Source organism: Pezoporus wallicus, unplaced genomic scaffold (assembly GCF_028554395.1).
Source record: "Pezoporus wallicus isolate ANWC-B61680 ecotype Strahan unplaced genomic scaffold, APGP_CSIRO_Pwel_v1 scaffold_2584, whole genome shotgun sequence".
NCBI classification, from domain to species: Eukaryota; Metazoa; Chordata; class Aves; order Psittaciformes; family Psittacidae; genus Pezoporus; species Pezoporus wallicus.
In genome coordinates, this window is record NW_026642851.1 from 9,394,463 (window position 1) to 9,415,177 (window position 20,715).

Consider the following 20,715-nt stretch of genomic DNA (forward strand, 5'->3'; position numbering starts at 1 on the left):
ACAACAGAATCAGAAGTTTTTGGCAGTTCAACCTGGAAATAGTGTGATCTAAGACTTACATCATCATGAACATCAATGTCAGTCATTCCTTTGTTGAGCTCTTCTTGCATACTTGAGATGGCAGCATTATTTCCAGGAACTCTGTAAATACCTGTGTATTCAAGACCTCTTTCTTCAACTAGTTTGCAGCATATATCAACAATCAGTGGAATATACTGAAGAAAAAGCAAAGTTATATATACATTTTAAAATAATTCATACAAAAAGTATTTTTAAATCACAATGGAAAGCAAAATTATCCTTCCATACTTTGTTGGTATGAGCTGGGGGGCAGTCATCTAGTCTAACACCAAATGTTCCTACAGCAGATGGCTTCTTTTCAAATGTCTTCCTCATAATGCTTGGAATGCCTTTTCTCCATGTTCCCTTGTCCTTTGGTGGGCTTGTCTCATCTTTTTGTTGTTAGTATAATGCAAACACAGAAATGTAAAAAAAGAAAACAAGAACATTAAGTCACAAAACCCACTGTGAATACAGGTTAACAGATTTTCAAAGATCAAGCGACACCTACTGCATTTTGACCTCTTTCCTTGCCTGGCTTCCTGCAACAGATAACTAAACATTCATCTGCCTTAAACACACCTTTTTCAGTCTTCTGTGATTCAAGGGATACATTTGAACATACATCCCAGATTTAGAAAAGCAAGTAGCCTGACAGAACTGTGGAATTTCATCATTTAAAGACTAAAGGTACATAAACTCAATTAAAAATATTAAAATCAACATTTAGTAAAGCCAGTCTCTACTAATCACTGCTCCACACAAGATACCTATGACTATACAGCCATGCTCATGGCTGTGAGCGTATGCCCATGCAGCCATGCTTACGGTCACAGTGCAGACCACTCTCAAAAATTACCAGATTATAGTCACTCCTAAATCATTCCAAGCAGGACCCAGACACTTAGAAGTATTATGCATCCAAAAGTCCTGAAACACTTCAGTAGAAATTGGTTTCTTAACAGCATATCTGAAATATGAATTTACCTTGTCGTCACTTCCAAGTGAGGTGGAGGCAAAAGTATGAATTACACACAAAATTATTTCCAAAGCTTGGTGAAGTTTTGGTCACAAGAAGCATTATGTCTGTAATGTACTGCTAACAGTGCATATAGCTATAGGAAAAAAATCCAGGACCCTCTTCGGAGAGGACTGAAATAGCGAGCTTCAGGGATCTGAGAAGACCTGAAGTATATCTAAGATTATATCGAAATGAAGCAGCTACAAGAAACGAATTGTTATAGCTGCAGCTTAAAAAAACCCCTGGTTAATGACTGGCTTGCATCTGTATATTCATGAGTTTGAAAAACCGAGAAAGACACCTCAGTGGCCTTGCACTGGGGCTATAATTAACTAAAGAAATACACAAAAATACAGACCTTTAGTGAGGAGCTTCCTTTCAGACTCATCCTTAGGAGAATGTGGACTCTGGGTCCTCTGTTCTGCTTTAGTTCCAAGCAGAGTCTGTCTGATACTTAGACTCTGGCGAGGTGTTTTGGGAGATGGCTCTGTTTTGCTGCTTGAAGAACTGGAACAAGATATATTACTTCAGCAAAAAAATGCTAGGCAAGAAGCCTACAAAAATTACTAGCGGCATATAATTCACCTACCTCATCATCGTATTGTATTCTTTAATCCTTCGACTAATTAGATCTCTACTAGTGACACCAGTGTCCTATAAAGCAAATTGAGATCTACTTTACAATCTTGTAAAAGGCAACAGATACTTTTTTATCTTCAGGATACAATTAACTCTTCTTGTCACCAGACCGCATTAATATCTCAGTACAGTCAAAAAAAAAACTAACAGTTTTGAGAACGTTTAAAAAAAATGAGGAAAACTGAAGTGAGTGATTACAAATTAAATGCTGCTAGAGACTTGTTTCACAGCAATACAACATGATTAAATCCTGATTAAACTGAAAGTCAACACACCCTAATACTCTGAAAAATACAGTTGTATGTGCACACAGTACTTCTATGACCAATTACTGCTACACACAGAGGTGAAACAACCATGGATTAAAATGTGCTTTTATCCATCTGTCTAATCGTGTTTATTAATCCATTATCCTTTGGATAATTATTTCGCATCTGAGCAATGTGCATGACCACAGATATGAAAATACTTCTCTGTGGCTCATCACTGAAATGAAAATGCACTGACAACACTAGGACAGGTATCGATATGCTACGTACAACAGTGTATGTTTGCCTTTTGTAATTAGCATTAACATTTAATTCACAGAAGTATCAACATTTAATCACAGACACAGGCTTCCTTCAAAGTTTCACTTTTTAAACTAAGAAACTTGTCATACTGCACCACTGCACACACCACTTTGCAATGTTCTGAAGACAGAACACACTTGTTCTAACCCTGCAATTATCTTCTAAAAAGATTAGAGATTTTTGACAGATCAGTGTAAGATGAAGTGTATCTTTAGTCAAAACAGCAACATCAATCCATTTATTTCAAAAGCCTGTTCGCTGATTTTGAGTACGTAAGGCTTTTTTACAGTTACCTTGCCTTTCACCTCATTTTCTTCTACGTTGCTGTACACATTTTTGTCTTTATTACTTAATTGCAAATTATTTCTTTTGTTGAAGTACTAATTACAAGAAAATACAATAAATTTTTAATTAAAAGACAAGAACTATTGCCTTTGCATTATACATTATGATTACCTCATCATTTAAGTTGCTGTTGTCTTGTATTGCTTTAATCCATGCTAACATATTATCTCTGTCCTCAGCTTGAAATAGATACTCGCAGTCTGATGTGGTGAGTCTAAATACATTTTTCCTCTTGGTTTCACAGTATGAGATGTCTATCAAACAAGCATTGATGCTTATAGGTTGTTCTTCTTCAGACAGCGTCACTTGCTCCTTTTTATCCTTGTACAAATAAAGTGAATGACCTCGAAGAACAACATACAATTGCTTCCATGGCCGAATGCTTCCACCAACTCGCTGAAAAACATCAACCAATATATTAGTTTGCTTATTTGTTAGAACTAATGTTTCTGGGTTACAGAAATTACCTGTATTTTAAAAATACAGACTGACCGCCTACCTCTATGGTAGGCGGTCAGAATGGCCTGCAGAGAGACTACACAAAGTGGGATTCACTAATTACTCTCCATTAGAGGAGTGAATTACCCTGCAATCTCTGATAGCCCATTAAGAATGTGTTCATGTATGACAGTAGTAAGAAACAGAATGTGACTAGAATTCCACAGAGGCATTAATACAAACACAGGAAAAAACATTCAGTGGACTCTCGCCCAATTTAGACTCACTCCTACACACCACTGCAATTCCTGACTCCCAATGTTCTTTGGTAGCCTACACTTGTGCAGAAGGTTAATTTGAACTCGACTCCAAAACAGCCTAAAAGATTATAGCTTCTTTCATAATTAGCAGAGAGGGAAAAAAGACCAGAAATTAAAATCATCAAGAGACTGATTCTTAATACTTAATTAGTTATTAGAAATTAGATTACTTCACAGATGCTTTGAAATGCAGACTTTAAGACAATGTAGAAAGCAGTCTGTAAAAGAAGCTAAGGAATTCACTGAAGTCAATGTTCTAACAGGTCTAAAATTTTGCCAGTCTTATTGAGGCTCACATCCCCCAAAAATTTATTAAAAAAGCACAACAGGAAGGCTTGAAGTTTCTTATCTTAGTGTTTCACCACCTTAGTATTTGTGGTAGGTTAAAAAAACCCAAACATGACAGGTACCTTCCCTTTGTCTGTAACAAGCTGACGAAAATGGAGCCATCCTTCCTTGGAAGCATCACCAAAGACCTCTGAAGAAGAATCTTTGCGGGAACCAGAGTCTTCTGAAGATTTCTGGCTGTCTGGGACCTAAACACCACAGAAAGAACCCCACAGTGCACTTCTGAACACATTTCTCTACATTCCTTACATTCAAGATGTTTCTCATTTTAAAAATGCCCCTAGGAATGTTCTCCTGGGAAAAATACAATCTCTGAAGTGTCCCGTACAACAATAGGGGCCTTACACGTCCCAAGAACACTTTGAGAAGGAGTCTTAGATTCTCATTAGTGTTTTTACAAAAGCACGACACAGGTACGCTTTGTTTACAGAAGCTGAGGAAAATGAAATCAAGGACCATGTGGTGAGCCTAGGAAGAAAAAGACCATGTTTAAATACGCTACGCACACAGCATGAACAATTTGATGAGTGGCAATTCCAATAAACTTCATGCCTGTGTTTAACACATCACTTTGTATAATGGTGGTGTATAATTCATACAACTTGTCAGAGCACTATGCGTTAATTCTTAGGAGTTGTTATATATATGTTTACCTACCTTAATCCCCTTTAAACTAGATACATGCTTAATGGTTCTGTTGGGAGAAAAAACAGATGTTAAAATGAGATTCTGTACACTTTAAAAACAAGATCTCCAAATTAACTGCTATCTTTTCATCAACTCACGATTTTCCCTCTTCTCTGTAGTCATCCAGTCCTTCATCGTATGACTTTGATCTCTCTGTTTTTGCGGCAGGCTGGCTATCCAGGGCACTAGGCCGGATAGATTCTAAAACAAATTGAAATTTTGGCATATGTAGGAACCTGAATCACATATTTGCAATATTTTTCAAGCAATAAATAGTACATAGTTTTCATTTCTCCAGAGAATAAAAGGAAAAAGTTGCATGAGAAAGAAAATTAAATCAACGCTCACCATGATCATGTGAAAGCTGTCGCCGAATTAAAGGGATTGGAGATGCGGGACTGGGAGGAACAGTTGTTATAGCTGGTGCTTGAGAAGCAGATGCAGAAATGACAGCAGAAGCAGGAATGTGTGCAATATCATGGTCAATACTAGGACTAGTTGGTTCATCTACAAAGGTAATATGTAATATATTAACATATTAAATGCATTAATCAAATGCTCAAACTAAAGTGTCTGAACTTCTCATTACTGGGGTATCAGTTATCTTAAACATGAAGTCTTTCAAACAAATGTAAGGGTCCAATTAATCCACACTATCAAATGTACTCTTCTTTTTTTCTCCTAGAGAAAGAGGGGCCTGTTTCATTTTGTAGAGATATTATTTGCACATAGAGATAAGAGCAAAGGAAAGCATACCTGATTACAGATTCTGCCATGAGAGAACAGAACAGGAATTATTTTCTAAACCATTGTAATATTATTTTCAAGTAGACTACTTTTGTTTATGTGCGTAAGTGAAAAAAGACAATTAATACATCAATAAGTCTAAACTCAAGAGACAGAAAATCAATTTCTCACAGTAAAATATGGGCAGACGACTGAAAACCATTTGATTTAAATAAGCACTCAAATAATAAAGACAGGTTACAAGCAAATAAAAAAAGCATTTCAAACAGCTATCTAGAATTCAAAGAACCAATCCCCCAACCCCCCTGTACACTGAAATAAAGCAGCAAGTATTCATATTGTTAAAAGATGGTACCACTACATACCAATTAGCTCTTCCACTAATTGTTCATATAAACGATTGCATGCGGTACATGCCCAACACCTCACAGTCTCAACAGCCACAAGGGTCATCATGAAAGATTTCAAAAAGCTTTAAGTCTTTCTAGTATTTAACGTATTTCTTACAAGATGGAGGAAGCTGAAAGATGCATTTCCAATCACTCTGAGAAAAGAGCCGTAACATCTTCTAGAACACATTACTAGTGCTAGGAAAATAATTCTACTTCATGCTCCAGGCGAAGAGGGAATGGAGCGGGGGGATCAAGTCACAAACAGCGGCTGAAATGCACTGCCATAATGAATATGAATGTATTCTAGGTGCTAAGAATTGTAATATGCAGAGCTACTGAAAAGCCTATTGAAATCAATGAACACTCAACAGACAGAGGTTTATTCTTTGCTTTGTGCAAACACAACTGCGTGTGCTGCATTGTGCTTTTCCAGCAGTCACTAAGAGTTCTGTTAAGGCAGCACTTGTACCATCAAAATTCGGCAATGTAAATTTCAAACAAGGCAGTAAACAAAGTACAGAAAGGTTTAGTAACAGCACCCCTCTAAATTGTATGGTGTGGAAATCACAGTACTTTTTGGAGTTTTAAAGTTTTACATTTAAAAAAACTCAAACATACCCCTAAAAAGCCTTCAAGCTATAAATATTAATAAAAGGGAAAGCAAAAGAACTCGCAGCAAACCTGTGATACTGTAATTAAAAAAAAATATCCTCAGTGATAAATTAGAAACATTTATAGATCTGTTCCCTACAGCAACCAGGAAATAGGAAACACCTCAGTTATATTTCCATTTCAGGACTACAACAGCTCACTGTCTTACCCCTTTTTCATTTGCTCAGCTTTCTTGAGCAAACCCTAAGAACTACACTAACGTTGACTAAGGAACATAGCCACTCACTGTACGATTAATTAGTCTGTAGCACTCAAACTGGAAGCGCTCAGCTTTAGGTTATTTATATCACAGACTTATCTCAACATGTCATAGTCTGCAACTCAAGCTACAAAAATGTTAGCACTTGAAAGAAATCTGTGCAATCGCTGAACACAACAGTGTTAGGCAACACTAAAGACAACACCATTTCCCACAACACTTAAATCCAAGAATTCAGCTGAGGAAAACAGTTTCTAAGTCCTTGAAAGCAACAATAATTATTCAAATTATTACTTCACAGTGAATCTAATCCCCAGATGTATCGAAATTAAAGTAGTTTTAGAAATAGTCAAGCTTTAGAAAAACTACAAATGACATTGGTACAGGAAGGAAATAACTGTTCAATCCCTAAAGAGGTTGAAGGCTAGCTAATGGCAAGCTTTTACATAACATGAAGTGATTACAGAGCAAGCTATGACATACTCTGTATGAGTTACTGCCTGCTAATTTAACGCACTGGCAAACTCCACTGCTGCTGTCCAGCAAGAAACAAACCCCAAACAACTACATGTATCCCTTGTATTTTTAGTGCTTGCAGTATTTGTCTCCCTTTACCGTTTCCTTGATTAATTAGTATATTTGCACCTCAAAACTCCTCACACAGCATGTAAAAGGATGTGTTCAGCCCAATCAATGAAAATGCCTGTGTCTGAAACATGGTGAAGTGTACAGAACAAACAAGCCAGAGGAGAAGCCACACAAAATGTCTTCTAGTGTGTTATCTCACAGTTTACTGGTGTCCCTTTCAGTATTTGTAACAAAAAGGTCAAAGACTCCAGGATTATTTAAAGTTCTGAGAAAAGGATACAAGTACCATTTGTTGTGCACTGCTGTCTATGAAGCAACCCAAGAGACCAGCCATCAGACAATGAACCAGCATGGTAACAGAGCATCTCTGGCAAAGTGGAAGATGCTGCTTGTCACCTGCATGAACATGAGCATGCAACTGGTCAACAGTCACACATAGTGACTGTCAGGAAAAGCCTTTCAATGCAAAAACACGGGGTAAGACACTTGCAAACTTGCAATAAACAGGCATCACAGCTCCAACCTGCATTAACTTATTTGCTAGCTAAAGCAAAGAGAAATTTGTGTACACTTCGGTGTACACTTTGGTACACAAATTTCTCTTTGCTTTAGCTAGCAAAAAGTTTGTATTGCATTTGTATTGCAATACACATTGTATTGCAGTGCAGCTGGAGATCAGGGACCTTCAAAGAGAGGGAGCATCCATACACCATGTGATCTGGACAAATACTAACTTTCTGACTCTGCAAAGAAACAAATTTACCCTGAATGGGCTAAGAGGCAGAACTAGATATTCCAAAACTGAGCCGAGAAACATTTCAAAACATAGGTGAGAAAGCATGACAAAGAGGACATACTACCCCACTCTGTGGATGAAAAACTGAGGAAGAAGTACTGATCAGTTTTCTGAAGATTCAAAGGAATGAACACCAAAATCAGTGAAAGAAAAGCACAAATCTGTATCATACCCTACTATGCTCTACAATACAATTTTACAATGATTAATATTTAATGCCTTTGTTTAATGTTGATACCTGAACAGTCCTTCCAGATTACATATGAAAGTTTGAAAATAACAACCCGATCACCTGAGCACAAAAAGGAGCACATTTTGAAAACATTAAATATAATATAAATGAATCACGGAATTATTGAGGTGGATGTGAACCTCAGAAGGTCCCCTAGGCCAACCTCTTCCTTCTCCAAGCAGGTTTAGTGCTGAACTCAGACCACTTCTGTCCAGCAAGTGCCAAACAGAAGGGAATGATCTCTTCCGTCAGTATGCTGGCTGTGTGCTCACTGATGCAGACCAGTATGGTCTTAGCCTTCATCACCATCAAGGTGCCAGTACTACTGCAGGAGAATAGCCTATTCCAGGAACAGGACTTAGCATTTGTCCTTCAATTTCAAAAGGTTCCTATCAGACCACCCCTCTATGCTGTGTCCTGAATATGCCACCTTTGGGCAGGTTGACTGCACCCCCCAACTTGGTGTTGTCTGCAAACTTGATGAGAATATTCATCTCCTGTCTAGGTCACAGATAAAGATATTAAAACAAGATGGACCTTGAAGAATGCCACTTGTAATCAATGTTCAGGTAGAATATTAATCCTTAGCCATTACCCTTTATGCCTGATGGCCTAGTTTTCCTCCGTATCTGCAATGCATCCAACCTAGACTATGGCACAAGGATGGTATCGCAGAAAAGGTCAAAAGCCTTGCTGAAGTCAAGGTTGCTGATCCTCTTGTGTTCTCCTCTCATTCGCAGATCTAGTAATCTCATTACAAAAGCAATCACACTGGTGAAGCACTATTTACCCTTGGTAAATCTACGCTAGCTATTCCAAACATCTCCATCATGTGCTCAGAAATAAGCTCAAAGAGAACTAACTGCATGATTTTCCCAAGGTCTCAGATAAGGCTGATTGACTGGGTTGTCCTTCTTCAAGACAGGTGCATAATAACTAATAAACAGTATTTCTACAATGACACCAGCCAACTCTCTTAGCACCTTCAGATGAACTTCATTGTACTGGACAGACATGTACGGGTTGAGCTGCACTGGAGTGGTCTTAAGAGTCCCCTGTTTATCCAAGTTGGTTATGATTATGGGTTTGGTTTTGTGGATTTTTTCATTTCAAGGAAATGGTTTTATTAACTAAACACATACTCAAAACAGCTTTAAATTGCTTTTCATGAGAAGAATTTTGAGACAGCATGGACCTCCAGACATACACCCCCCCCACACTACTCAACATACAATTTCCCAAGTGGCATACACTGGAGAGGGTAACTATACTTTAATATTAAGACAAGAAGGCACAAAACTATCAAGCACTTATCACAACACCAAAAAATCTTTACTGACAACAGAACATGCCAATGACACAAACAGATCCTGCAGCAAGCCAGTCTTCAGAGGCACTCCCTTATTTCCAGCCCTTTGTCAACACCCATTTTGCATGCAAAAGGCTCTCCATCACCACAACATACACTACCTTGCTAAAGCGTTCTTCTTAAACACAGTATTTGAAAGCTTTAAAATCTTGTCCCATGTCTAATACTTCCTCTGCGTCTCTCAGTTTAGGTCTGTTTTAGCTAGCTATAAGGCAGCACTTCCTATATAGTGCAGCCATGCGGACCACATCTCCCTGCCTTGACCTTGGCAGCAGGCAGGACATGAAGGGTCAAGCAAACACTGCTGAAGCACAGGCACAGCAAGGGAAATCAGAGCAGGGAGAGAAAGGCTGCAAGGAAGAAGCAACAGTGAGAGGAATTCAGTAAGAAAGGAGTGAGGTTGGACAGGATACTAGAGGTACAAAGAGGATCTTCATCTACACAGAGCTAAAAAAAAGTCTATCTCTGAGGTCCTCATTTCCAATAAACCTCAAAAGATGCTAAATTTAAGGCAAGCACAGACATAGGCCATTTTTCTTAAAAGCCTGTCAGGAAGGCAATCAAATAAAAAGACGTGTATACAATTTCACCTATGCATAGTGAGAAGGATAGAAACAATCAATAAACCAAAGATTAATTGTTCAGTTAAAAATAAACTACATGGAACTAACCCTGATATCACACAGGACAGCATAAAGGACTAATAAATACCCCAAAGCAGTGAGTTTGTTGCAGATCTTGAAGTACAAGCTGCTGCATCTTATTACTCAGCCTGCAAAGGTGAAAGCTCCAGTAACTGAATACTTCCAAGGCTAAACCATGTGACTTGGAAAGAGGATACACTACTGCTGGGTTCATCATGACTTGCTACCCTGTTTTTCAAGAAGAACCTTTAAAAAGTTTTTTGTTTGTTTGCATGTTAGTTTTTAAGTACTGACAGAACTGCTTGTCTGTACAAAGAACTTCATATGTCTACTTTACGTAATTTGCCTCATGGGGCCAAAAGAAAATAATGGAAACATGTCTGCATGCTGAGCATGCATTCATTTCTGTAAGCCACAAACACAGCACTGGAACAAGCCCCCTGAATCATCAAATCCAGTCCTCTGCTAATGCGCACCTATAAATCCTATGTTTAGTATACGGAGTTTCGCCCAAACAGAAAAAGGCTTCCCAAGGTTATTCTCAACGTGAAACTTTTCTGAAAACCTTATCTATGGCAGCCATTTACTTATTGCAGTGTTAAACAAATACATAACTATCTTTCTATGTGAAGTAATACAAAACAATTCTAAAGGTTCCCGCTCACAGTATTACCCTGCAACGTAACAAAGCACAATTCCCAGTATACTAGGGATTTTTTTTGGTGCAGAACCCTGTTAGTAATCCTTTATTACCTGTAATTGTTAGTTTAAGTTAGAATGATATACTAAGGATTGACGTACGCTTTGAAAATATTACAAATTAACAAACAAATCTGATGCTTCTACTGAATCAGAAGCCTTCTAGAAGTTACGAGTTACTGCCTTAAAATTTTAAGTTTTAATTAGAAAAAGGATTTTTGAGATCCCAAAGCATTTCAACGGTATTTAAAATGCTAATTTGTAATTTTGTGTTTTGGCTGCTATGCTTCAGAATACCACAATGATTTGAAAATTGTTCTTTGGCTAAGAAAACAAGCCTGAAGCAACAATGATTTGGCAGGCCACACTGTTAAACCCTGAAAAAAAAATAAAACAGAAGACTGATGCTTATCTTAGAAACACTGATGACATGTTAAAAGCTGTGCCAATGCTACCGCTAAAATAATGGAAGCAACAGCCCCTCAAAAACGAACATCTGTCAGCTCTAATTTCTACTGCGGTTACATTTATGTTTTCATGGTTTGTAATAGCTAGGCAGTAACTTGTAAAAAAAAAATAAAAAATTACATTTTCATATTCAACTTGACTGCTATCAGTTTTCACTAAAATTAAAGTTTCCTTAAAACATCCTGTATCAGCCATGTGTATTCATTCAGACACCATTTGCCCTTAAGGTAACCACACATTTTGGGCTGATGAGCCACAATCTCTGCTGCAGAAATTTGAGGTTTTGGATTTTTCTCTACCTGAAGCTTACCTCTTCTCACATGGAGAAAATGGAATGAGCACATTCTTTCAATTGTTTCTTTACTGCATGTGAGAAGTCCCTGGTTGTTTCCCCTAACCTTTCTCTATTCCTACCATCATAACCCTTATAGTGCGCTGTGAGGTGAATCATTTTCTAGTTTCAAGAATACAATTGCATTCAGTATGTGTGCATTGACATTGTCATACTCTTCACCAGAGACTAAGCATCCTTCAGAGAGACAAAAAAGATGTATGGGGAGGAATGGAAAGGTATGGCACGTATTTCACTAAAAGGGAGTAAACTCATTATACTTTCAAAAACGGTTCTTGGAATTGTGCACACACTTACCATTTAAGGGTAGGTACTGGGAAGGTGAACCCTTAATATGCCTCTACTTCCACCATTAGAGAAGAAGAATGCCATCATATGTACAATAAAGATACATGAAGAGCTTAACTAACACTGGGTAGTTTAGAATGTTTCACCTCCTGATTTCCTAGTTAATTTATTTAAAGTATTTGGGTAAAAAAAAAATAAAGCAGGATTCACTAGAAGCCAGCTAAATTTATCCTATTTGTTAACAAGTACCCAAATACTTTTATTATTACAGAAGTTTGTAGAAAAATAGATATGGAAACACAAAAACTGTTTTTGAATACTATCATGAAGATCAGCTCCTGAAGCAAGATGAAAATCAGAATCTGCCTGATCACTAGCACAGAAATTGCTATGGTTGTCTGCCAGTGCCACAGGTAGAAGCAATAGAACGATAAAACCATGAGTGGCATGGAAAGGGTGAATGGTCTGCTGGTCACTCATACAACATTTGCATCAGAAATTTCGGTCTTAAACAGACACTTTTCCTCCTCCCCAACAAAAAGGAATGAATACCATGTGGTTAAACCTCTGGCAAATCTTTACTTAATTCAATACAGGGATCGGATAGCAAAATTTTACTGTAGTATGAAAGAGAATTGACAAGTTTACAGAGCACTTAAAATCACATTTGTTTCAGGGATGTTGTAAAGTGCAAATGGTTGGAGAACAGAAAGTACCAGCATTAAGTATCACATATCCTTGTCCTGCTCTTACACCTTTCCGTAAGTATCAGTTTCAGCCAGAAAGAGGACACTCATTTAATTTTTACAACACTTTGGTGTTATCGAAGTCTGGTCAAATATTTTTATCTGGCTAATTTTCTCTCAGTTATTCACAAATTAACAGTACAATGAAGTGACCTAAAATTTTTCTAGGGTAAGGATGTACTAGATATTTTCAAAAATGGGATCACACTCTGAGGGAAAGTCTTCATACTTACCAGATACTACTGCATGCCTAAAGCTCTAATAGGATAACTGTAAACTTGTTTGATTAAAAAAAGAAATAGTTCAAGATTATACTTATTTACATTCAATTATTTTAAAACATATTCATATAAAATTAATTTTCATATGAAAACCTGAAGTTGGCAAGGTTAGAAAGAACATCCGCTCAGTAGTAAAGGCCAAAGCACTAAACTGCACTGTCAGCTAGGCACACTGCAATCCAGTTAAGTATTGAAGCAGTTTCTCCATTTCACTCATAGAGGTAGTTCATTCAACTAAATCTGGGAGCTGGATTATCCTTTTCTAAGAAGCTGCTTTCTGCTCTACAATAAATGGTGTTAAGAAGGAAAAAAAAAAGTTTCAAGCTAGCTGCAGAGCTCTGACATGCACACTAGATATCCAAGAAATGTATTAAAATAACTATATTCTGAATCAACCTTTTCTCGACAGTTATTCAAATGTTAAGTAGCTTCCTAGCTTCCATCCCAGTGCAGGTTAACATGTACAAAATCACCCTGTAGGTCAGAAATTTATCATTTGCTGCTCTCTAACGCAGAAATTGTGTACAAATTACAAGTCTGAAAAAAACATACATTAAACACCACAATTGCGAATACAGCCAATGACAGAGATAATGGTATTTTTACTAGTCTAGAGAACAGGTGAGACTGTTTCAGGGTAAAAGGAATAGCCTTTCATTAGGCTATCTGGTATAGCTTGGAACAACAGAGAGAACCTGAAATAGAAACACCAGCTCCAAGCTAACAACACACCGCATTTAGTAGCTACATGGGAAGCACTGAAGCCTGCAGTACCAGGGTAAAAACCAGTACGTGTAAAACCATCAGGTTCCTCATCCCCCAAGAACATGTGCTTACCTGAAAAAGAGATTGAGCACACAGTATTTTGCCTATTTTTTTCAAATAAATCTATTTTTCCTATAAAATGTATTACACCTACCTACTAGGTTTGCTTTGAACAGATCAGATCTCTCATTTCTGTAAGCAAATACGAACAAAAATTTGATCTCTCTGCTTGAAACAGCCTTTTGTGACAGGATTAATGTGCAAAATCATTCTGCAGCAACCCACTGCAATCCCTATAGAATCTGCCATAAGCAAGCTTGATGGAAACTCTGCTTGGATTTCTCTTTGTGGTACAGGTCACCATGATACTTATAAATAGCTAAAATCATCCTGATGTTGTGTTGTTCTCAAGAGCATAAGTCACAAAATACTGCTGCAAAAGCCAGTTGTTCCTGGCTGAATTTCTATCAAAATATAGTCTGGCCCTATCTACTACTTGTAATGCGCAGAAAATGATAACAAAAATAAATACACCACAAAGTATTTTAAAAGGTAATAACATGTAACCTTGGAAGATATTTATTGCCCCCAAATTGACATTTTTTACACTACCCCAAAGATCTAGCATACAAATAACTTCAGGAAGTGCATTTATGAAATGAACCATACCTAATAAAACCTAATACTGCAAAAACCAATTATGTTGATGTAAACAATGAAAGCTGACGGGTCGCCAACAGCAAGGTATGTCTTAACTCACAGTAACATCCTTTTCAATCATCAGACAGGAGGAAAACCAAACCAAAACACAAAACAGAAAAATCCAAGTGATTTTCCTTCAGAAGCCTTTAACTGAGTTTCAAAGTAGATACAGGGTTTTATCTGCCTGATTTAGTAAGCCTTTTAACAAATGAGGCTGTAATTAGGAATAATGATAGTGGAACAAGCAAAGTTGGAATCATACATATTAATTCTAACTTTAGAAGATGCCCACTCTTAATGACATTTGAGGCTCCTTCTTTTCATAGACGGTTATTTCATCTTCAAAGTGATGGAGCTGTGGTGGAAATTTTCCACAGCACCTGTACCAGCACAAGAATTTCTTGCTAGGAATTCAGCCACAAGTACTGTGTCGGCTCAGGCCATGACCACACTCTCGCAGCACCACCTTTTAGTAAGTCTAGAGTATTCCGGAGGTTACAGTCAAAGAGGCTATGGAAGCTCATAAGAATTCACACAATCCCATGTGGTGCTACACCCAAGGCTGCAATTGTTTCTTCTGAACTGCTCAGCTGCTACCAGAATGTAGTACAATTGCCATGTTTAAGGCTTCTTTGAATTTTAATCATCACATTTCTCTAAAACTCTGGAAGCAAGCCACATCAGTAAGAGTTCATGGCCAATCTTTGTCAAAATCAATACGGGAGATTGTGTAGAAAAGGTTGGGTTTGATTTGACAATCTTGATCAGATTGTCACATGACATCTAAGTTGTATGAAATCAGAAAACTTGCAGCACGCACTTCTGATTGAGCACAAATACTGCACATACTTTCAATCAAATGCCAAACATGGACTCCTGGCACTGTATTAAAAAACCCTACACAAAGACAGGTTACATGCGTTACAAACCTGTACTAATCCTTAAAGACTGACAGAGTTTAAGGAAGAATCCAAAATTCTACTGGATACTGATACATCCAGTAATAATAAAAAAAATAGATAAAGAAATACATTCAAATCCCATTCCAAAAAGAAAACCTGGTATAAAACCCACCTGCTAGCTAAGAAACTGTTTCTGTTACATCTTAACAAAATTGTCAAAAAAACCACATTTTATTTCTTGTATGATTTCCATTCTTCCATGCACACAAACCTTCTGCACTAATTCTGGATATTTACTTTAAAGCAGTATCACGTAAGAAAGTTGGGTCTGTTCAGCCTGGAGAAGAGAAGGCTGCGTGGAGACCTCATAGCAGCCTTACAGTATCTGAAGGGGGCCTAGAGGGCTGGGGAGGGACTCTTCATTAGGGACTGTAGTGATAGAACAAGGGGTAATGGGTTAAAGCTTAAACAGGGAAGTTTAGATTGGATATAAGGAGGAAATTCTTTCCTGTTAGGGTGGTGAGGCACTGGAATAGGTTGCCTAGGGAGGTTGTGAATGCTCCATCCCTGGCAGTGTTCAGGACCAGGTTGGACGAAGCCTTGGGTGATATGGTTTAGTGTGAGGTGTCCCTGCCCATGCAGGGGGGTTGGAACGTGATGATCTTAAGGTCCTTTCCAACCCTAACCATTCTATGATTCTATGATACAGATAATTCTAGGGGGAAAAACATCACTGCTGCAGATCCACAACAGAAGACAATTGTGCTAAGACAATGTAACTCCCTTAATGTGAAGAAAAAAAAAAGAGCTGGTTTTCATATACATGAATTAGAGAATCAAAATTTAGTATTTTCCAAATACTACTTATATTAAATTCAAGAACACATAAAAAGATATAAATCAAGCCCTGTGAAAAATGGTCCATGGATACCTAGACTCCAAAGGATAAACCAGCCACAACAAAAGAAAATCCAACTCAACAACAAGAGCAAAGACAACGTTCTGTATTCACTACTTGAGTAGAACAGAAGTGCTCTGCCACTGAAATTCTCTTCAGCAGATGACTCCAGTTCTTCACATATCCAAAATTGGATTATTTTTCCCCCATCACTTACAATTCTCCCATTTCCTCTTTGCTTCTAAATGATCTCACAAGTGCTCTCAGCCCCCTTCCTATGATCTCCCTGTAATTCCAACCCTGTTTGTGTCACAGCCCACCATCAAAACTTTGTGGCTTCTCACATTCTGCTTCCACAAAGTCTTCAATTCATACCCACATTAGCCTTGTCACTTGCAAATTCACTTCATTTTCCTGCTATCCTTTCACCTGAAACACCGTTCCTGTATCCCACATCTGTCTCAGAAAGCTTTCACCCTACCCATTCAGCTGACTTTTTTTTTTTTTTTTACAAATCACCCTTCTACAGATTCACATGTATATTGTCTCTTTTACTGGGTTCTAAATACATTTTATACTAGAGAAGTATTTTTAAAGGTGCTGCAAATGCTAGCTGTCCACATCCGAAACATCAGAGTGTTATGTGGAGTGTTAACCAGACACAGTTATATAATGCAGGCTTCTCCAGGGAGTTAAGGAAAGCTCTGGAAGAGTATCTCTTTTACACTGATCATTCAGGACTCCAGACAAAGCAGAACATTTTTTTTTTCCCTCCACTGAAGAGTGCTTTTATACTACAAAATAGTATTGCTCTAGATGAGAAAAGAACCTCCATGCCCCTTGACCTCAGGGTTTACAGGAACAGCAGTACGCTACCTGGCATGGTGCTCTCCATCATCTTTAGCAACGAAAAGCATTTTATGTACACTCCAATAGCTGAACTCACCAATAAATGGAATAGAAGCCAGCGAGTCACCAGGTGGGCTGGAACCTGATGCTTTCCTTTCTTCTATTCTTTTTATGTGGACTTCTCTCCGAGCATCATTAGGTAACCAACAGGTAGTGTCTGAGGCTGCCTCTTGGTCATTTACAGCAAGAATGTAGGACTGATGCCTCAAAGGCTGCGGAGTCTGGTGGCCAGAAGGTGATTTGTCCCGCATGACCACCGTGTCTTTGTCATTTTCCTGAACATCTGTTTGCAGAGTTTCAGGCTCATGGACATCTTCCCTTTCGAAATCATGAATTTTTTGTCTCATGGAACCATCTATTTTGTCAGAGGTAGTTGAACTCTCACTTGGCTGGACAAGTTTGGCGGTAGCTGGAGACAGAGAGGAGGGTGGGATGGTTTTGCCAGTTTCTGTTTTGTGATCTGGGGCACCTTCTGCTCGGATCCTTGACTGTTGGTTTAACAGACCACTCTGATGCAAGTGATTCACTGTTCTTTGGTCTTTGCTGGCAACAGCATCCAGGCCCTGGTTAAGGGGAAATGATGGTTTTGCTGCATAGGGAGCAGAGTTCTTCAAAGAACTACTTTTAGAACTTCTGGCTGGCGTGAGAGACAATCTCTCCTGTGAAACAGTTGTAGATTTTGAAACTCCCCCAGGAGTTTGCAAATCTCGAGAAGGCTGTAACATTTTTATATCTGGTGCAACTTTCTGAAAATGAGAACCAGGCAGAGAAGCTCTACTCCCTGTTCTCCTGTTGTCTGAAATATAAGCACTAGGAGCCACAGGAAAATTTTGCCCTCTAAGGGACATATGAAACGCATGCTGTCTAGATCTCTCATAAATACCCCGCCGGTCATCTTGTTCAGTAAACCCTGTCCACTTGTAAGTCTTTCTCCTATCTCCATTTGTATCTGCAATCAGATTCTCAGAATGGAAATTTTCTAGCACTTCACCCTGTTTGCTGAGATAATCCCATGACCGAGCCCTGTGGTTCCTAGCATTAACTGAAGGTGAAGTTAGAGTATCTTGTGAAGCACTTCGTGGCCACTCTTTCATCAACACAGGATCTTCAAGTCTTTCCTGGGATACGCTTCTCTGCCGGATCTGAACAGACTGTGGAACCCTGTCGTGAGAGGTGCTCCTGCGCCGTACCTGAGAAGCAGTGCGATTTGGCACCACTTGATTATAATCAGTTGTATTCTGAGAAGCTGCTCTTAAGCTATCCAACCTTTCCTGTATTGTTCGGGAGCCATACATGTGCATGCGCCTATTATCAATGTACTCTTTGTAAGTTTTGTAGGTCTTCCAGTCTATATGCTGGTGGGAGGTTGGAGAACTGTAATGATTAGTAGAGACTGAGGATGAGTCTGTGACTTGAGCAGCAGGTCTAGTGCTTGGGATTGCTTCTGGACATACTACATAGTTTGAAGCTTTACTTAGTGCTCCAGATGGATCAGCTGGCCTCGTTATTTGAGTCTGGGGAAGTACAATGGCAGTGGACACTGAAGAAGGTGGTGACGTTGTCCGTGCTTTTAGACTGGTTTGATCTTTCAAGCCATATCTTACTTCCTCTGTCCTGTGTGATGGACCAGCATGATTATTTCTACAGGATGGCAAATCTACAGCCTTCTCAGAAGGCACAATAACAGTCCTTATGGTTTCATTGCAAACACACACGGCTGTATTTGATTTTGCAATGTCTGTTGGTGACGGAGGCACTTGTATTTCCATTCTGTAGGCCCTTTCTGGCTGTGTCACTGCCCGTACTGGTCTACTGACTTGCTGTTTCCCTAGTGAGAAGTCAGAAGATAGCTTGTCACCAGCTTGTGCCATCACAGAAGGTGCGGATGTCAGGCGTGGATAACATATTGGCGGTGGTTCAGGTATGTTGTGGGCATTACCACTGTAGGCTTCGTTGCCTTTCAGGTAGGCATCTTGGGAATACGCCTGTGGAGAGAAGATTAAGTGAGTATTCAGTAGTGAGGGAAATGGAAAAGCTCTCCATTTGCACCACCAAGCTTCAAGAGGGGAAACACAAGTACAGAATTCACATAATCTTAGATGTTAGTTAAAAAAGATAAAGATAGTGTTCCACCCCCTTAGTCCCTTAGAAACAAAACAAGCAAGATCATTACACACATTCCCCCCTAATTCCACCCCCCCACCCCCCAAAAAAAATAAATAAAAAAAACTGAAGACCAATTCTGTGAAATACTGCAGGCATGGCACTGAGGCAAGTTTCCCAAAATCCATGAGCACACAACACAGTATTTTTCTCTCCCTTAATTTTGCTTTCTACCATGATGCTTCACACATTCTTCCCATTTAAGCTTCACTTTGCTGGAAAGCAAAATTTCACAGCAACCGACAGGTTAAAATGCTGCATAATAAATTCAACTAGCACTAGAAAATTCTCTCTTCATTTAGTGTACAAAAGAACCATGTTCACTTAATGTAGTACATATGAAAACTACACATGAAAATACATACACACACCCCTCTGTCTTGTACATAAAAGCTACTGTTCCTAAACATAAAACAAGTAAGTTGAAGCAGTAATATCTTTGTTGTGAGCCAACACCCTATAAGTCATCTTACATTTTACAGGAGACAGCCACCATATGGCACACAAATGTTGCTGCAAAAATATTACTAATATTTAACATTTTTAACTTTAAGGTACAAGCAGTATGAAAATTCATGCTTATCCACTACTGTCCACACACAGTATTAAAATCTCCAATTAATTTCCTTGGTGCATTTATTTGCACCTTTATGATTAAAAGCCTGACTCCTGAGGAAAAAAAAACGGTTCTATTACACTTATTTTACTTTTTAAAAAAGCAGTATCTATCATTGTGAAATTAACAGAACGTTCAAAATAATAAATCAATGAGAAGCACACAGCATATTTAAACAGTATCTTATTACTGAAAAACTTTAGCATGACTTTGTTCAGTTTAAACATAATGAGATAAAGAGCCAATGCACAGCCTGCCAATGCAACGGAAGATTAAAATGATTTCTCAGGGCTTTTACACACTTAGGCGTGGTATCATATCACAGCATTTCCTGTCCAAATCATAACATGCTCAATTCCAGAATATCAATGTGCTCTGTCTTAACAGTAGACAGGTTATAAAAGCCCAAGTGCAGCCATAAAATTAATACAGAGCAAAGTACAGAGGAGGGCGAGGCATTTACAACAGTGCTGCAATGTTACACCGAGCATTAGTGAAGTGCAAAATATTAAAGCATACTGAGAGAAAACCGACCAAGTAACGCAGGCACAAACCGCAAATTAGGAGATTAGCATTATGAAGAAAATTCAGCTCAGACTATCTATCTCATTTCCAGCAAACTTGCTGTTTCATATTCTTAAGAAAAACATGCCTTACAAAACCATCAGAGAAATGGCTACTGTACATTCCTTACCAGTGCTGTGACATCCTTTGTAAACTGCAGCTGGCAGAAAACAGGAAAACAGTAAAAGCTGCTTACAGATGTAAAGACAGAATTATCTTGTCATACTGATGTTGAATACAGAAAGCTAAAAATACAACTACACTGATTTCACTGGAAGGTACCAAGAGAGGTA

General features: G+C 38.4%; 1 protein-coding gene across 5 annotated transcripts in view; it reads right to left on the minus strand.

Annotated features, from left to right (window-relative positions):
• The window catches only part of ARHGAP21 (Rho GTPase activating protein 21), a 111,907-nt gene that overhangs the window by 8,824 nt on the left and 82,368 nt on the right, over positions 1–20,715 (minus strand). For 4 of the 5 annotated variants that reach the window (XM_057432905.1, XM_057432906.1, XM_057432904.1 and 1 more), the window contains 11 exons: positions 20,553–20,582; positions 17,117–19,064; positions 4,779–4,937; positions 4,529–4,631; positions 4,401–4,437; positions 3,806–3,931; positions 2,749–3,033; positions 1,671–1,735; positions 1,440–1,588; positions 310–452; positions 60–215 (listed from right to left, as the gene is read on the minus strand). In XM_057432905.1, the coding sequence (XP_057288888.1) occupies positions 60–215; positions 310–452; positions 1,440–1,588; positions 1,671–1,735; positions 2,749–3,033; positions 3,806–3,931; positions 4,401–4,437; positions 4,529–4,631; positions 4,779–4,937; positions 17,117–19,064; positions 20,553–20,582 (3,201 nt within the window). The remainder of the gene's footprint in view (positions 1–59; positions 216–309; positions 453–1,439; positions 1,589–1,670; positions 1,736–2,748; positions 3,034–3,805; positions 3,932–4,400; positions 4,438–4,528; positions 4,632–4,778; positions 4,938–17,116; positions 19,065–20,552; positions 20,583–20,715) is intronic. The other variant, XM_057432907.1, reaches the window with a different exon arrangement.